The sequence below is a fragment of the Pocillopora damicornis genome, chromosome 6 (assembly GCF_964200805.1).
Source record: "Pocillopora damicornis chromosome 6, jaPocDami1.2, whole genome shotgun sequence".
Lineage (NCBI taxonomy): Eukaryota > Metazoa > Cnidaria > Anthozoa > Scleractinia > Pocilloporidae > Pocillopora > Pocillopora damicornis.
In genome coordinates this window covers 1,168,670-1,183,779 of record NC_142675.1, presented here as the reverse complement: position 1 = coordinate 1,183,779, position 15,110 = coordinate 1,168,670, and the positions used below count along the sequence as shown (strand labels likewise).

At 42.1% G+C, this 15,110-nt stretch overlaps 4 protein-coding genes across 5 annotated transcripts; all 4 read left to right on the top strand.

Annotated features, from left to right (window-relative positions):
- The first annotated feature begins 129 nt into the window (after positions 1-129).
- LOC149043356 (uncharacterized) lies at positions 130-3,406 on the top strand. Of its 2 annotated transcripts, none has more exons than XM_089209501.1 (4): positions 130-742; positions 1,184-1,303; positions 1,975-2,409; positions 2,765-3,406. In XM_089209501.1, exons 2-4 carry the CDS (start codon positions 1,205-1,207, stop codon positions 3,125-3,127), a joined length of 897 nt encoding a protein of 298 aa, XP_089065627.1. In that variant the 5' UTR covers positions 130-742; positions 1,184-1,204; the 3' UTR covers positions 3,128-3,406. The 2 variants fall into 2 exon arrangements, with proteins under 2 accessions (XP_089065627.1, XP_089065628.1); XM_089209502.1 differs by having other exon boundaries at positions 461-588.
- Positions 3,407-4,297: 891 nt separating this feature from the next.
- Positions 4,298-6,706, top strand: LOC113672968 (uncharacterized). Its single transcript, XM_027189318.2, has 3 exons — positions 4,298-4,474; positions 4,988-5,395; positions 5,795-6,706. The coding sequence occupies exons 1-3, from the start codon at positions 4,376-4,378 to the stop codon at positions 6,170-6,172; spliced, it is 885 nt and encodes a 294-aa protein (XP_027045119.2). The 5' UTR covers positions 4,298-4,375; the 3' UTR covers positions 6,173-6,706.
- Positions 6,707-7,131: 425 nt separating this feature from the next.
- Positions 7,132-10,286, top strand: LOC113673180 (uncharacterized). The gene is made up of 5 exons (XM_089209500.1): positions 7,132-7,259; positions 7,721-7,819; positions 8,416-8,599; positions 8,786-9,006; positions 9,822-10,286. The coding sequence occupies exons 2-5, from the start codon at positions 7,724-7,726 to the stop codon at positions 10,173-10,175; spliced, it is 855 nt and encodes a 284-aa protein (XP_089065626.1). The 5' UTR covers positions 7,132-7,259; positions 7,721-7,723; the 3' UTR covers positions 10,176-10,286.
- A 1,318-nt stretch (positions 10,287-11,604) lies between these two features.
- LOC113673192 (NPC intracellular cholesterol transporter 2) lies at positions 11,605-12,641 on the top strand. The gene has a single exon (XM_027189566.2). It carries the CDS (start codon positions 11,710-11,712, stop codon positions 12,211-12,213), a length of 504 nt encoding a protein of 167 aa, XP_027045367.2. The 5' UTR covers positions 11,605-11,709; the 3' UTR covers positions 12,214-12,641.
- The last annotated feature ends 2,469 nt before the right edge of the window (positions 12,642-15,110 follow it).

Genomic DNA, 15,110 nt, shown 5'->3' with positions numbered 1-15,110 from the left:
AGCACCCAAAGGTACACACAAGATTGAGTGACCGAGTTGAAATTTTGGGGAAAGCAACTTTGAAATCACAAGAGCCTTTGCGAGGGAAATTTTAGAGTTACTTCTTTGATTTTCCTGCGTGGGCATGCTACTACGAACTGCTGCTGTCCGTCGAAGAACAGAAAAACTGAGTGAAATAACTGGGAAAGCAAAGTTGTCAAGAATTGTCATTATTGTTAATGAAGCTAAAATTGGATGCTATTCGTAAGGTGCGCGAGGTAAAGGAAATGGAGTCCACTACGCGTTGCGGATTGGTTTCGTTAGGACGCCGCGAGATCTTATCGGTATTGCTTTTGCGTGTGTAAAGTTTGTGTGATCATCTCGCACGCAAGCCGCACGAAATACACGCGCAGCTCCCATACGTCACACTCCCTACGTGATCGTGACATACAAAGCCGATTAAGTTAATCCAGGCAGGGAACTTCCCTTCCCTGCAGGAAACACGACCAGATTCCATCACAAGGCCAAAGGTTATCTGGCAGCTCCACTCACTGACACGGTAGGATTCAAAATACACCACGTACTTCGATAATACGCTGCCTCCTTTACGTAAGTATATACACTGTACTCTTCTACGTTATCTCTGGTACGGAACGCTTTGGTTGCTAACAGTACTGAGAGAGTCGAGTCGACTAAAGACACTGTTTACACCAAGTGACCGTTCGGCTTTCACTTTGTAGATGATCTGCGCATAATTCTCAAGGTACGATCGATGCATTCCTCGCTTCAGACAACCCAAACTGACCAGATCTACTGGCCAATGAGTTTTGTCTAACTCTTCTGCAAGTAAATTTTATTTAAGAACCCCGTAACAATTCATACCAAGTTCTTGACTTTTATACATTTCTGCAATACCCTCCCCCTCCCCCTCCCCCCACCCCCAGAACATAGGTTTGTTTTAAGCACCACCCCCTCTCTTCACACAAAACAGACTATTTTTGGTGAAAACTTTATCCCGGTTGCTTCTCTAAGAAAAGCTTTACTGCACTTGTTGGAATCCTTCAAATAATGATGTTTATTAGCGTAGATGAAGCTCTTGCTTCAGAGAAGAAACCTAATTAAGATAATTTTTATTCAACACAAAGCTATTCCCAATTCATCTCATTTTCTTCTGTTTTAATTTGCCTTATTTTTGACGATCAAGGTTAATGTTGCCGATGAGAATATGAAGTTTGCTCTTTTAATCGCCGTTCAAAATGTGTTCATCTTGGCTGTCTATGGGCAGAGCCGGATTACACCTTGGACAAACGGGGACTGCGCAAGGGTAAGAATGACCTTCTCCCCGTTAGAAGTAAATCTTTCAGCCATGCACCCCCCATCCATTCTCTTTTCTCTTCGAATCTCCAGCTGAGGAATTCTCTCCTTCAGTGAGAGCGATTGTCAGACAATTTTTTGCGTGAGTTTCTGAGTAAACTTGGCAATGCATTAGATCTGTTTTAAGCTGTTAAAGTGATAACAATACACCATTATTTAGAGAATAAACAATGAATCGTCCAATTTTAAACTGTAAGCTGATTACTTAAAATCCCCTAATCGTGATATGATACATTGCCAACGCGCCTTTTACACGCGCGAGAGAAAATTACGCCGGCACGCGTGCTAACGCGAATTTACCCGCGTACGCTACTTGCTTTTACAATCAATACACTTAAACCAAGTACGAAGGTGATTTTACTCAATCCTTCTCTCATTTTGTCTCCGACTTTGAAATGTTCCTTACGAGATATTCGCAACTACGTCACGCGAGCATAATCGTGTATCGTGATGAGATACTCGAGAAATAAAGCGTCATTAGAGAAACCAAAATTTTGCCTTTAGACATGACGATTTTATTTTAGTCAAATACGCATTATTTTACGATGTGATCAAATCATCCGCAAAGTGAATTTTAGCAGATTAACGACGTGTTTTGACGGAAAGCTCATTAAACTTCAGATGACTCAGGCTTGTGATCAGTTAACAACTGGCGTCCAAGGAACATCCGGGCCTCCAGGAATCGCTGGGAGCCGCGGTGAACCGGGCCCGGCAGGACCCGCAGGACCACAGGGGCTTAGAGGGCCTCCTGGAAGATCTAGACCCGGCCCCCCAGGACCACCGGGGCCACCAACGGGTCAACGGCCGGGTCCCCCAGGGGATCGCGGCGAAAGAGGAAGGAGAGGGAGCCCCGGGGACCCTGGAGACGATGGACAGAATGGACTGAGAGGAAGGAAAGGATTTAAGGGGTTTGATGGGGTTAAGGGAAGGAGAGGCCCGGAGGGAAGTCCTGGAGAGCGAGGGCCTCCTGGTGTGACAGGGTCCGCCGGTACCATGGGAGCTTGGACGCGCTGCTCCTGGGAGTTAAACCGCAATAAAGATAACGGACTGCTAAAGGTTTACTAGCCACACATTTGTTTTTTTTTTATTTATTTATTTACTTTTTAAAAAATGTATTATACCATTATGCAGCTGCTTTGGTCTGGGAGAATCAAGCGCTAAACTTCTTGACATAGCGTCTTTAGGGCGAAGAGGTCTTTGGATTGCCTCAGATTCCAAAAGACAACAGTCTTTCATCGATTTCCACAAACACAATCGCTTAACATGCACATCGGCAACAAGCCGCGACATCTAATCGTAGATTTGCCTTTGATAACTCGTGGATGTAGAATTTGTGTTCATTTCAAATACTTTTAATCAGTTCTGTACATTTGAATCTAGAACGGATCCAAATTAATTCTCTTTTTTTCAGGAATGTATTTTCACTAAAAAAGACCCCAACTCAGTCTTACGCGTGGTGTATGAAGGAAATCTACAGATTGGTCTCTGCCAGGATTGCTGCAAGCGTTGGTACTTTATATTCGACGACGCCGAGTGTAACAACCCAGGCCCTATCGACGCGATTGTGTCGGGAGGTCTGAGTCGTGATTACCCCTTTTACTCCTATGGCAGAATCGAAGGCTTTTGTGAAAGAAGATTTTCTTCAGGGCCGATTCGAATTGGACTGCAAATGGAGAACTGTAAGACTTTTGCGAGCTCTCTGTTACCCTACAATATACAACTGTACAAGCGTTATGGAAATATACTCATTCAAGAAGTTTCGCCAGCGCAGTGAAATACATCTGTAACCAGTTTTCCCAGTCTCTCTTAGCCCGAGTGTTAACGCGGTCCCATTTTTTGTTCCTTTCCTAGCTGTGAAGCCAATGACAACTTTAAATCTTTCCTTAATAACTACGCAAAATAAAGAATTTCTCCAAAAACAAATGGATATCGATAAAAGCGCGGGTATTGCCTGTGGAAAAAGTTTAAAAGGTAATCTACAGTCTACACTGTTGAATTACCAGGTAAAACTTAAGGTCTTGAGTATTGGAATAAATATATCAATCATTGCAAACTGTGGGAGCCTTTATTTTAAACTCTGGATCTAAGGAACTGTTGAGAATCCTGGAAATCTTAAGAAGAATATCGTCTTTTACTCTTTGATGGTAAAGTCATACAGTGGATCATTCATAATCAGAGCTCGTTCCATTAAAATTCCTCCTCTTTCTTGCCCTGTGTTCATAGCAGTACTCCTTCTCTCACAATATGACCGTTGTGTAAGAAAACAGAGAAAATTGACGCCGCGCGCAATCTGGGGTCGAGAAACCGCCTTTTCTCTGCGCGGGAATGCATCATCGGTTTCCTTGTTTCTTTTCTTTACTGCGTTTGACGAATAAATCTGAAGAAGAGAAGCTGTTTGTAGTTTAAATTTTTTTGCGTCTTGTGGAGCAGAAAATTTCATTAGTGCTTGCAAGGCTTGGTTGTTTATTCGCGAGAAATTTTGGCAGCTAATATAAATCAATTTAGCCAGCGTTTGTTTATCCCAAAGCTCCTCATTCTTGTAGTCAATCATTTTCTGCGCGACTCCCACGCCTGTCGATCGTGCAAGTTATTCATTCCACACCTTCTCATACGCGCATGTTTCATACACTCGCGCGAACCTCACCTGGAGCGCTTCAAACAGAGAGAAAAGAGTTGTAAAAGCGCATAATCGACAAAATGAAAATCTCAGGTCCGTCCTATAGTATAAGCGAATCTTTGTTAAATGTTACTTGTTATTTTCTTCAGAGACACTCCAAGACAATGAATAAACAATGCACAACTATATTGTTCAAAACGAGAATTTTCGTGGCTGTTTTTCGCGAACTGACGAGCAGGGCTTATCTCTTTAAATCCGGAAATCCCCTTGCGATGAATCAGTTAACAAAGACATCCTGTTGTTCTGCGCTATTCTTATCGGCGTCACGTAATCTCGTGAGAGAAAACAGACACAATATTGTAGTTGATGTGATCGTGACGCGCAACGCGCTTAAAGCGGACGGAGATGACGGCAACTTGCTCTCTTTTATTTCTGTCTTTTGTTGTGTTTAGGACAGTTTTTGCTCAAGGGGATATTGTGTGGACACCATCAGAATGTCGCAGGGTGAGGTTTCTTCTCTGTTTCGTTTATTAAGACATTCTAAGTGAATATATTCCTGCTGACGCTACTTATTCTGTGTCTTGTGAATAACAGACCTTTTAGAAGACAACAATCTAGGCCATTTTCTGGTAAAGCCAACAGTTTCTTAGAGAGAGTTTAATGTAAACATATTTCCAAATGGAAACCATCAACAGAAAATTATACACTCGATAAGAAATCTATCTTTAGCCGATCTTCAGCTCAGCATTCCACATACTCACCCTACCCCTCCTTGGGTTGGCTCCCTCCTCTCCTGTTTCTAAATGACGCAGGTATGATATACGGAAAAATAAGTGCTGAGTCAAACACCCGTGGAGCATGACTCTTGTCAAGAAGATAGAATTCTCTCTTTTTCATGCACCGTAAAACTTATTAGTTTCTATAGGTAGTTTCTCAACCCAGTTTGCTCTTCTGGTGAGGGAGAATTTAATCCTCAATCACAAAAAAAGGCAAGTATTAATGTAACTTTTTTTGTAGATGATGGAGTCGTGCGAGCTACTTTCCGGTCTTCCAGGACCCCCCGGATCAATTGGACTCAAAGGTTTTAAAGGGAACCGAGGACCAAGTGGTCTACTTGGCGACAGAGGGTTTCCGGGAGAGCCCGGTGATTCCCCACAGGGAGGTGGTGGATTTCCCGTGAAAGGAGCAAAAGGGGACCTTGGAGAAGAAGGAGCAAAAGGAGAAAACGGGTTGAAGGGGGAACCAGGGATACCCGGAGCGTCAGGGGCGCTGGGATCATGGGGACCTCCGGGAATATCGGGAGACAGAGGAGCAGTTGGCGAGACTGGACCCCGCGGGATCAATGGAGACCCTGGAGTGAGCGAGCTGAACTGGAAACAATGTGTGTTCAAACCAGATATCAATACAACACAAGGAGAATTGTCTGTAAGTACAAAGACGTACTCCAACGATTGAAGTTCAAGATTCCTCAACTTCCTGATGGACGGGCAAAATAACTGACTTACTAACTGACTGATCAACTGACTGACTGTCTGACTAACTGAAAAACTGACTGACTGACCGACAGGCAGACTGATTGGTCAACCAACCGACCGACCAATCGATTGACTGACTGGCAGACCAACTGACTTTCTGCCCTAACTTCCTAAGCAACTGACCAACTGACTAGACGTCCGACCGACTTAGTATAAGACCGAATGTCTGAAGTACTGACTGAGTGAAATGCACACCGTCTTTTTTAATATTTTGTCACCTGTGGTACTTGAAGTCGATATGACACGACTCAGCTTGATCTCATCTTCATTTTATCCATTCTGTTTCTAGTTCTGCTCGTTTTTAAAAATGCGCAGCGATACTTCACTTCATGTCACTTACCAGGGTGAGACACATATCGGTCTGTGCAAGACCTGTTGCAAGACTTGGCACTTCACCTTTGACAACTTGACGTGTACCGACCCTGGAAACATCAACGCTGTATTCAGCGCCTTAAACTTACTTACTGGCGGTGAAAGAAGTTCTCTTCCAACGTTTATGCACGGAACGATCTCCGGGTATTGCAACTCAGTCCCTAGGGGCTTGGTTCGCGTAGGGATCTCACTGGATGATTGCCCCGGATATCCCAGGGGCCAGGAGAATATATCCACCATTATGCAGCCTAACAGTCGGCTGATCATTCAGGAAGTTCCCGCCCCACAATTTTAAATATGAGAGTATTATTATCAAAAACGCTTGATTAAAAAGTGCTTCCTAGTTCTGGAATTTAATTCAAGTTGATTTGAATTTTGCTACAACTTTTTAGGTGCGCTGCATTGTCAGTATCTAAATAACTGCGCACCAGCCCCTCCCCTAACCCAGCATTAAACCTAACTTGTTATCAGTCGACAAGGGGTGAGAAGGGGTGGGGAGGTGTGAGTGCGCAGTTCCTCAGATCCTGACATTAATCCACGTTTTTTTAATAGATACTTAAGTAAGTAACACGCAAGCTCACAATTATACACCCTAAGAGTAACAGAGTGGTGAACGTTGTTTATTTTAGCTGTTCTTTGTAAGACTAAAAACGATCGACAAGTTTGTTAGGAACTTTTAAGATATATTTTAAGATATATAAACAAGCTGCATTCAATCGCGCTTCTTAGGCCTTATTAAAGGGTTCAGAGATTTTTACCCAGGCCATGAATGAAAAGTTTCATCCAGATTCTGTACTTTATTTTTTCATTAAAAAAACTCTAAGAATCATCATCTGTGTATTGCCTTAGATTAGAACGAGTCTAAACTGAGCAGGTTGAGTTGACCTGTGAAGGAAAAGCGGGAAATGTTTTTCTTATTCCACAATGCCTAGTACCACTCTGCCATGCCACCAATTACGCACAAAAAAAAGGTACAACGCAGCTCTTGCTTTGACTCTTGTAATTCCAAGATTGCATTAGTAATTCTCCTTACTGTCTGCCCTACAATTCTTATGATATTAGTTCAGAGAATTTGGTATTGGATCAACGTCAAAACTTAAATAAGGTCATTTCGGCTTCCCGCCGGCACGGGTTACGACAAATCTCCCGGCCCCACCCCACTCCTACAGTTTTTTGTCCCTTCCCTTCCCGCCACCCAATCACACTTCATTTCGTGACTCAACAGGAAAAGATTAACTCTCTTTAAGAATAAAAAAAATTATTAACTGTCGGAAGCCGACATTTGACACAGAGCCCACATGCTGAAAAATTTTAATCTTTCACCAAACATGCTCCGTGGGTTTTCATCATCCAGATAATCAAACAAGACTTTGAATACAGAGGTGAGTATCTTTACAGCAAATGCTATTTTCGCGTAATATTTTTCACCGTTATCAAAAATATTTTGATACATTTTCAGCTCTTGCGCTGTGGTTGGACCACTTTATGCTCGCATACAAATTTACTAGTCCAATGTTTACAGATGGCTTGTAGCCAGACTGTTAAATTTCGATTTTGCAACTCAATTTTCTACGATCTTCGTTGCGTTAGGCTGTATTGTTCCCATTTGTTGTTCAATTACAGATACGGCTGCCCGCGAATGACAGAGCGCACTTTCTCAAGCGCAAATCGTTTCAATCCACGCGTGTTTTCGCGCGTGCATTTGTCTCTCCCGCACACGAAGTGCGAAATGTCTGTCGATATCTTTCACATTGTGCGTCCAAATTTACTGCTATTGATTATTTCAAAAAAATTCATTTTCCAATACTTTCAGTTGATTATATTGTTTACTTCTACTTCTCAGGCGATGGCAAGAATTCTGGAGTTGATCATTTTCTTATCCGTTTGTCAAGCAGTTCATACTCAAAGCAAAATTCGTTGGGGAAAATTACTGTGTGACCAGGTAAGATACAACGACAGAACGTGGGATTCCTGTGGTGTCCATCTGTGATATCTTTTTTTAGCCAAAAAATGCAAAACTTATAATTCAGCTCCGCGAAAACGCGCAAATCTGGAGAAATTTATCAATTTCATAACTCTCGAGTATGATAGCCAAGTCAGTCAGGTTTTGAGGAGTAAAAAATATCGGTTTAACTGGGGGTATCTGGTAGGATAAAACACCAAATTCTAAAGACTAACGAACAAAGACACGTATTTGCTTCTGTTGGAAGAAATAATCTTTCTAATTGCTCCTGGGAGTTGAAGGATCGAATGCCCTATCTTAAAGGGGAGAGAAACCATGCGAGGGTTCGAGAAGGACAGAAGACGGCCAAAAACTGGGGAATAGAGAAAAGATGTCAAAATCTTATTGCATTAGAAAAAACAGAGTGAAAGAGAAAAAAATAACAGAAAGATTTTGACAGGAGGTAAGTTCATATGCTATCATAATGAAATGGAAATTTCATCATCGCAGAAAGTAATTGATCAACCATATCAATAGTTTGCACTTTATTTCCCTTCCTTTCACCTTTTCATCCACCTTTCTTTATCCCATAACAGGTAGAGACTAAATGCAAGAAAGACTTCATCGGAGCTCCCGGACCCCGTGGGCCCATTGGAATTCCGGGACCAACAGGGCCATCTGGGAGGAAAGGAATAAGGGGCCAAAAAGGTGCTAAGGGATCCAGTTTTATCGTGGACCCCTTTCCACTTATTGGGCCTAAAGGGAGGAAAGGTGAACCAGGTAATATAATTTTTCACTATTCTCATTACTGGTGTATATGAAGTGTTGCTACGAAAAAAAATGAAAAAGTGATCTAAACATGTTAACAATAGATGAGCATTTCTTTAATACCCTTTTGTGGGAAACAAACGAAAAATAGGACAAGTATCCACGTATAAGATACTTACCTTTTTTCTTTAATCGCAGGCCTTCCTGGTATACGAGGGCCCAAAGGATTCCCTGGGAATAAGGGATTCAGAGGAACCCGGGGGGAACAGGGGGTCCGTGGACCTAAGGGGGACAAAGGGTCCCGCGGATTTCCTGGCATAGAAGGACCGAAAGGTCAGCCGGGAAGATCTGGATCAATCTACAGCTGGAAGACTTGTACATGGGACCATGATCCTCTGCAACAGTACGGGCTGCTCAAGGTTAGTCTTCTACTGTTGTACATTTGGGTACAACCTTTTTACACGCTTCACAAATATAAAGTTTTGATGGAGCTCCTCTTTGTGAAGAATCACTACAACGAGTTTTAACTGTACTCGAAAGCAGGTGATATTCTGTGTTAAGGTGTCTTGTGTTACGGAGGTGCCCTGTGTACCACGCGCATAAAAACAAGAATCACGAACGACTAGCTTAGTTTATTCTTTTGAACGGGCGTGTTCTGGATAGGCCGAGGTTTAGCCACGGACGAATTGAATATGTGCGAGCAGTCTGGAATCGTAATTCTCAGAATTAGAAACGATTTAGGCTTCAATGAGGTTCAAACCCGTGCGTCCTATCTTCTTATCAAGTACTTCTATTAGCCTATTCCAGACGTTTAGCAAAGCGAAACGAGGTGCGATTGTAGCGTACGTTCGGTTTGGGTACGCGTCACTACGTGACCCGACTCGACCCAAGCCTCCCTCATGTGTTTTCACATCTTTGCTACTATCGCGTCGTTTACTAGCGCACTTTGCTTTGCGTCCCGGTGATTAAAAACCACCATCGTTCTCACGACATTTCAAAATTATTTCGGTGCAGGTTATTTTTATCGCCCAGTAGAGTAGTGGAGTGGGAGGGTTAAGGGTTTCAGGGGGGGTTATATAGTTTTCAGTGGGGACGGAGGGACGATCAGTCGTCGCCAAGGGAACAGGTAAACTTTACCGTGACAAAATCAAAAACTTCTCACCCCCTCTCCCCCTCCGTCCCGTCAATAAATAATGACCAATCCCTTACAATGTTGTCTCCTGTCTTTCTTCAGGAATGTGTCTTCACAAAACAAAGTAATCTGAGTTTCTTGCACGTGATCTTTGAAGGGAGCATGCGCGTCGGCTTCTGCAATTCTTGCTGCAAGCGGTGGTTCTTTGCATTTAACGACCTCGAGTGTGAAAATGCTAACATAGAAGCCAGGCTACAAGGCACCAAGGAATTCGCAGGAATGGAATATCGTCACGTGAGACTCGAAGGTTACTGCGCAGTCCCCGCTGGGGAGGTGTTGGTGGAATTATGGGTGCAGGATTGTTTTGGCCATCAGAGAACATCGAAAGTTCCGTTCGTAAAAGTTGATTTGAGTCCTCGAGTTACTGTTGAAGAGATTAGTTTGAGTGATGTATAAAAACATTGTCTGAGGACTTTTTAACTGGATTGTTGTATCGTGGAAAGATAAGTTCTCTCTTACTATATCATAAAAGAGGAAATAAAACTCTGTTGCATCCTTTCAGTGCAATTATTTCTATATTTCTTGTGCGTCAATGTTTTGGTTAGTGTATCTCGTATACATCTATCTAGCTCAGAGTCCTTAAATTCCCGGAAAGTAAAACAAATACCGGCAAGGACCAGATTGACACCCAAGATGTCCGTTAAATACATACATCCCATTCAATGGTTAGGCATATGATACGCGTGGATATTTTGCGAGTTGCGTGGTATTTTTTGGAGCTCCGAAGAGGCGAGGAAAAATACGAGCAAAATATCCGCTTTTATTATTTGTTGAAACATCAAACAAGAGATATATTATTCCACTATTATCATCTAATTGCAGAAAGTAGAGTACAAATATCCTGCGATATTGTACGGTTATTTGGACAGTTGGTTATTTTATAAAAACCTGTTTAACGCGCGCGCTACGCTTCTCTATTCGCTTTGCTTTTCGCGCCTTATAAGAAATGAGCAGAAAGATTTAGCAGAAAAAATTCCAAGCAGTATGCAGGACGCGTGTCATATAAACCTCGTAATAGACCTTATTCACTGTAGAGTCTCTGTGGCCCTGTGGTAGAGCATCGGAGCGTGGAATCCGAAGCTCTGAGGTTCGTTTCCTCGTGCGAACTCAGATTTTTCATTTATCCCACCCTTTTGACAAGAAGAAAAAAATATTTCTCTATTTCTTTACTGAGCTCAAAACTTATAATCTTTCTTATTCTATCTACCAACATGACGCTATCGACATTGCTGATCCAAGCAGTATGCAGAACGCGTGTTACATGAATTCGTAATTATAGACCTCGCTCACCGTAGGGTCTCTGTAGCTCGGTGGTGGAGCATCGGAGCACGGAATCCGAAGATCTTAGGTTCAGTTCCTCATGGGGACTCAGAATTTTTTCTTCATCTCACGCTCGTGACAAGACGAAAAAGCATCTTTCTCTATTTCTTTACCGAACTCAAAACTTACCATCTCTGTTCCTCTATTTACAAACATGACGCTATCGACACTGCTGGTCATGTGAACTTCGTAATAGGTATGTCTCACCGTAGAGTCTCTGTGGCTCGAAAAGTTCGCTACAATTCATTATTTTTGTCTAACGAAGACTACTTGATAGTATAGGGTACTTCTGGGAGACTGGGACCCAATGATTATCATGCGAAAAACATCGATTATTTTGATATCATACATTTTCGGACGGTTTTGCAAAGTTCTCTATGAATTATCTCATCCTTGTTTTACTAGTTCCCTTCTTCCTCCCTCTTTGAGGATCTGATTCATACGCTAAGAATGCAAGATCCTCGGAACAAATTTATTTTGAGCGTGCGCTTCACATCACATGATGTCACGTGATGTCACACGATGTCACGCAACATCGTATAAGTATAACTTTCGTTCGCTGTTTGGATCAAACCTGGTGCAGCACGGTGTTACTGAAACAGAGCTGAAAATGGCTGTAAAGGAAGCAAAGGTCGTCCTGTTATACCTTGTGGCGTTTACTTTTTCTTCGGTAGCTGGAACAATTATTCATGTCGACAAGTGCCCTGAGGAAACACAAGCGTATGGAACTGTTGTTTCTGTCGACATCACACCGTGTCCGAGCGAACCATGCGTTTTCAAGAAAGGAAGCGTTGTGAATGGCACGATAACATTCAAATCCCAAGAGCAAATTACAAATGATAGTTTGATTAAGGTGTATGGAAAACTTCCTTCTCTTCCCTGGTTGCCTTTCCCACTGGATCAACCAAAAGCATGCACTGGCCATGGACTTGAATGTCCGTTGAAGCCCAACGTCGAATACAAGACAGTCATTTCGCTCGAGATAAAGGATGCGTACCCGAGCACTCAACTGATAGCGAAAATGGAGATGCTCGACCAAAATGGCAAGTACGTGTTTTGCTTTGAATTCCCGGCAAGAATCGCAAGCTCGTCTGAAATAATTGTTAGCAATTAATTTGATGGATTTGACGCTGTCAACTACAAATGGAACTTTGAACACGACGGGACAAAGTCTTTAATCAAGATTGATCCTGAAGTTAGCAAAAATGTTTATACCTTGATTTCGCTCAATTTTGGATAGACTTTGACGACGTCTTAGAAAATAGATTTTAAGAAGCTGATTATGTTTAAGTACAAAGACACTAAGAATAACGAATGTTATGTATGCGCGGTAAAGTATAATTTTTTACCGAACAAGTTTCGGTTTCCGGACACACTAACTCTATTGTCAGTAATTGCATGTTATTTAGTTTGTCGAAAAAAATAAGCTTCGTAATGATCAGTGAAAACTTTCTTTAGAGAGAAAAATTAATGTAGTATACCATTAAATCCCTGAAGTTTTTGATAAAAATGTAAAATGCAAACTTTTGTGAAACATTGAAATCTTTGCATTCTTGATGAGCTTTAATATGGACTTAATCACGCAACAGCGCAGGCGATATTTCGGTTTCTCTCTTTATTCTCAGCCGAAACGAATGGATCGTTCAAACGATATTGCTTCCTTTAGAAAAATTTTATGATATAACAGCAGAGATTTCCATCTTTCTCAAGTAGCTTTCGAAAGCAGAGATATTGGTATATTTCCTCTTGTAACTCGTGGCGAGATCGATTGAGCACGCCCACAGGATAAACCGGATCATAATCACACCACTATCGTACCATCTCTTGAAATCAACGTGTGTTTTCTGGATACCTCACGTGGTATTTATGGAAACAATACATGAAGGGACACAATACCTAGACACCTTGCGAAGTAATAACAGTAGGTTCGGTTTACACGAGCTTTGCGGCCAACAAGGCTTTCTCGATAAAATGTCTCGTCTTATCACTTTCCTTCATAAAACTCCTATTTGCAGGAACGAGAGGAAGGACTTTTTAGGTTACTGCAATCTCAGTTTCTACGATCGAGTCCTCAGGAATCGAGTGAATAGTTTTTTTCCATACTCTGCCGCGTGGCCATGTCTTTGTGGATCTCGGTGACGAAGTTCATTAAAATTTTCCATGTGTGCAAAGATTGCTTATAAGAAAGCATTGGGGTACGGAATCGGATAGTTTTAGGCTTCATTCCTCGTGGGGAATCCGAGTTTTTTCTTGTCTTTAGTTTTTTTTTTTTTTTGGTCCTACGCCATGCACGCTCGTGACAAGACTAAAAAATATATTTCGCAAGCCCTATTCATGTGGACATTTACAGTAGAAAAAGCAAGTGATCGAAAAGTCTACATTTCGTTTACATTTGCAGGCCTCTTGATCCTGAATAGTCTTGAATTGTACGAAATACTAGAGAGCCAAATATTTTTCCGCTCTGGCGCGTCCTTACTAAGACGATAGGCATTTTATCATACGATTGCTCGTATTTCAACTTCTGTTTCTTGTTCGCTTCCCCTCTCCTGTCTTTTCTTTCTCCTCCCGTCTCGCCGGAGAGACTCAATAAACAGTCGCTTTACATGACTGTGAAAACGCTTGAGTTATAGGTAAAAAGGGATTTGCGCAGCTGGTAGACTTCTGGGCGCTTTTCATCGGCTAATTAAGCATGCAACGTTGTGTTACTCACGTGATTCTTTCAGCAGCGGTATCATGCTACTGTAGCATAACTTACCTTATTTATCTGAGAAATCCAGTCTTAATTTTTCGAGTTCTTTCGTCATAATCTGTTTTAATCTTAACCATCCCAAGTCATTATTAATCCCTTTAGATTTGTTAAAGAGTATTTCCTACGAACAAATGTTTTGTAGTCTCTTTCAAATTCAACATATAATCGCCTACCGCATCTATAAGTGAAAGATAACAGTGGTCTAGCACACATGTCACGCCATACGCCATGTCACGCCATACGGGATATGGCTGAGTCATCTTATGCTCCTTATGAGTCAGAAGATACACAAGATGTACTAACAGAGGAAAGGCAGTTTGTTCACTGAAATCGGTAAACATCTCTCCCTGTCTGAAGGAACCATGCAATCTCCACAGAGATACCACTGTTAACGGCACCATCACGTTCAACTTCAACAAAAAAAATCTTTGAAGGAGAACTGAGAGTGTATGCAATAGTGCACTCTTACAAGGTTCGCCTTATTTTACCTCAGTCAAATCCTTATGCCACGCTGTCCCAGGGCCAAAAGTGTCCACTTCAGCCAAGAATCCAGAACAAGGTCGAAATTTCCGTTCCGGTTAGGGTTGCTCTTCCTTGGATTCTGTTGGTCGCTGAAATGGCACTTCTCATCATAAATGGAAAGGTGGTAGTTTGCTTTGACATCCAGTACGAGTCGTTGGAGATGAGCTTCCGAAAACTGAACAATATTTGAGTTTCAATTAATTTTGTATCTGACCGATGACCGCATCTTTTAAAGCGTTGAAAAACTTTGAAGAGTCAGAGTGATCCACACATAAATGATTATAGTGATAACAATAATGACAAGAAATTGTAGGGCCGTTTTTCCGGGCCAAAAAAAGAGGCCGTAATAATGAGCTTAGGCGAGTTTCCACTGTATTTCCTATTTTTTATTAAACCTCAATACCCATATACAGACTGAGTTCCTAAGGCGACGTGAGGCGCACGCTCATTGTAAAGTCCAGCTTCTCTCGTGATGTAGCTAACGGTGCAAGAGTCTTATCAGCGCGAGCTAACGTTATAATCCCACGATCGTTTATCCGACCGGGCATGTTTGATTTGGAGTTAGAGTGGACGGAGAGGGTAGAAGGCGGGGGAAGGGCGTGATCTTCACTCCCCACCCCCACCCCTCTCCTTGTTTTTTAACCGTTGACCACCCCCCTTGGTACAAATTTATTTCTCTTTCCGACCTTCCGCTGCTATTAAAATCAAAGATGGCGGTCATAATTTTCGTTATGAAATTA

What these genes read in the sequence shown, in the direction of transcription:
- LOC149043356 (XM_089209501.1), top strand. Translation starts at nt 1,205, where the DNA reads ATGAAGTTTGCTCTTTTAATCGCCGTTCAAAATGTGTTCATCTTGGCT. An exon ending in CAAACGGGGACTGCGCAAGG is followed by an intron (nt 1,304 to 1,974) that starts GTAAGAATGACC and finishes ATTAAACTTCAG; the next exon opens with ATGACTCAGGCTTGTGATCA. An exon ending in AAGATAACGGACTGCTAAAG is followed by an intron (nt 2,410 to 2,764) that starts GTTTACTAGCCA and finishes TCTTTTTTTCAG; the next exon opens with GAATGTATTTTCACTAAAAA.
- LOC113673180 (XM_089209500.1), top strand. Translation starts at nt 7,724, where the DNA reads ATGGCAAGAATTCTGGAGTTGATCATTTTCTTATCCGTTTGTCAAGCA. An exon ending in AGGGAGGAAAGGTGAACCAG is followed by an intron (nt 8,600 to 8,785) that starts GTAATATAATTT and finishes CTTTAATCGCAG; the next exon opens with GCCTTCCTGGTATACGAGGG. An exon ending in AACAGTACGGGCTGCTCAAG is followed by an intron (nt 9,007 to 9,821) that starts GTTAGTCTTCTA and finishes GTCTTTCTTCAG; the next exon opens with GAATGTGTCTTCACAAAACA.
- LOC113672968 (XM_027189318.2), top strand. Translation starts at nt 4,376, where the DNA reads ATGACGGCAACTTGCTCTCTTTTATTTCTGTCTTTTGTTGTGTTTAGG. An exon ending in CACCATCAGAATGTCGCAGG is followed by an intron (nt 4,475 to 4,987) that starts GTGAGGTTTCTT and finishes CTTTTTTTGTAG; the next exon opens with ATGATGGAGTCGTGCGAGCT. An exon ending in CAACACAAGGAGAATTGTCT is followed by an intron (nt 5,396 to 5,794) that starts GTAAGTACAAAG and finishes TTCTGTTTCTAG; the next exon opens with TTCTGCTCGTTTTTAAAAAT.
- LOC113673192 (XM_027189566.2), top strand. Translation starts at nt 11,710, where the DNA reads ATGGCTGTAAAGGAAGCAAAGGTCGTCCTGTTATACCTTGTGGCGTTT.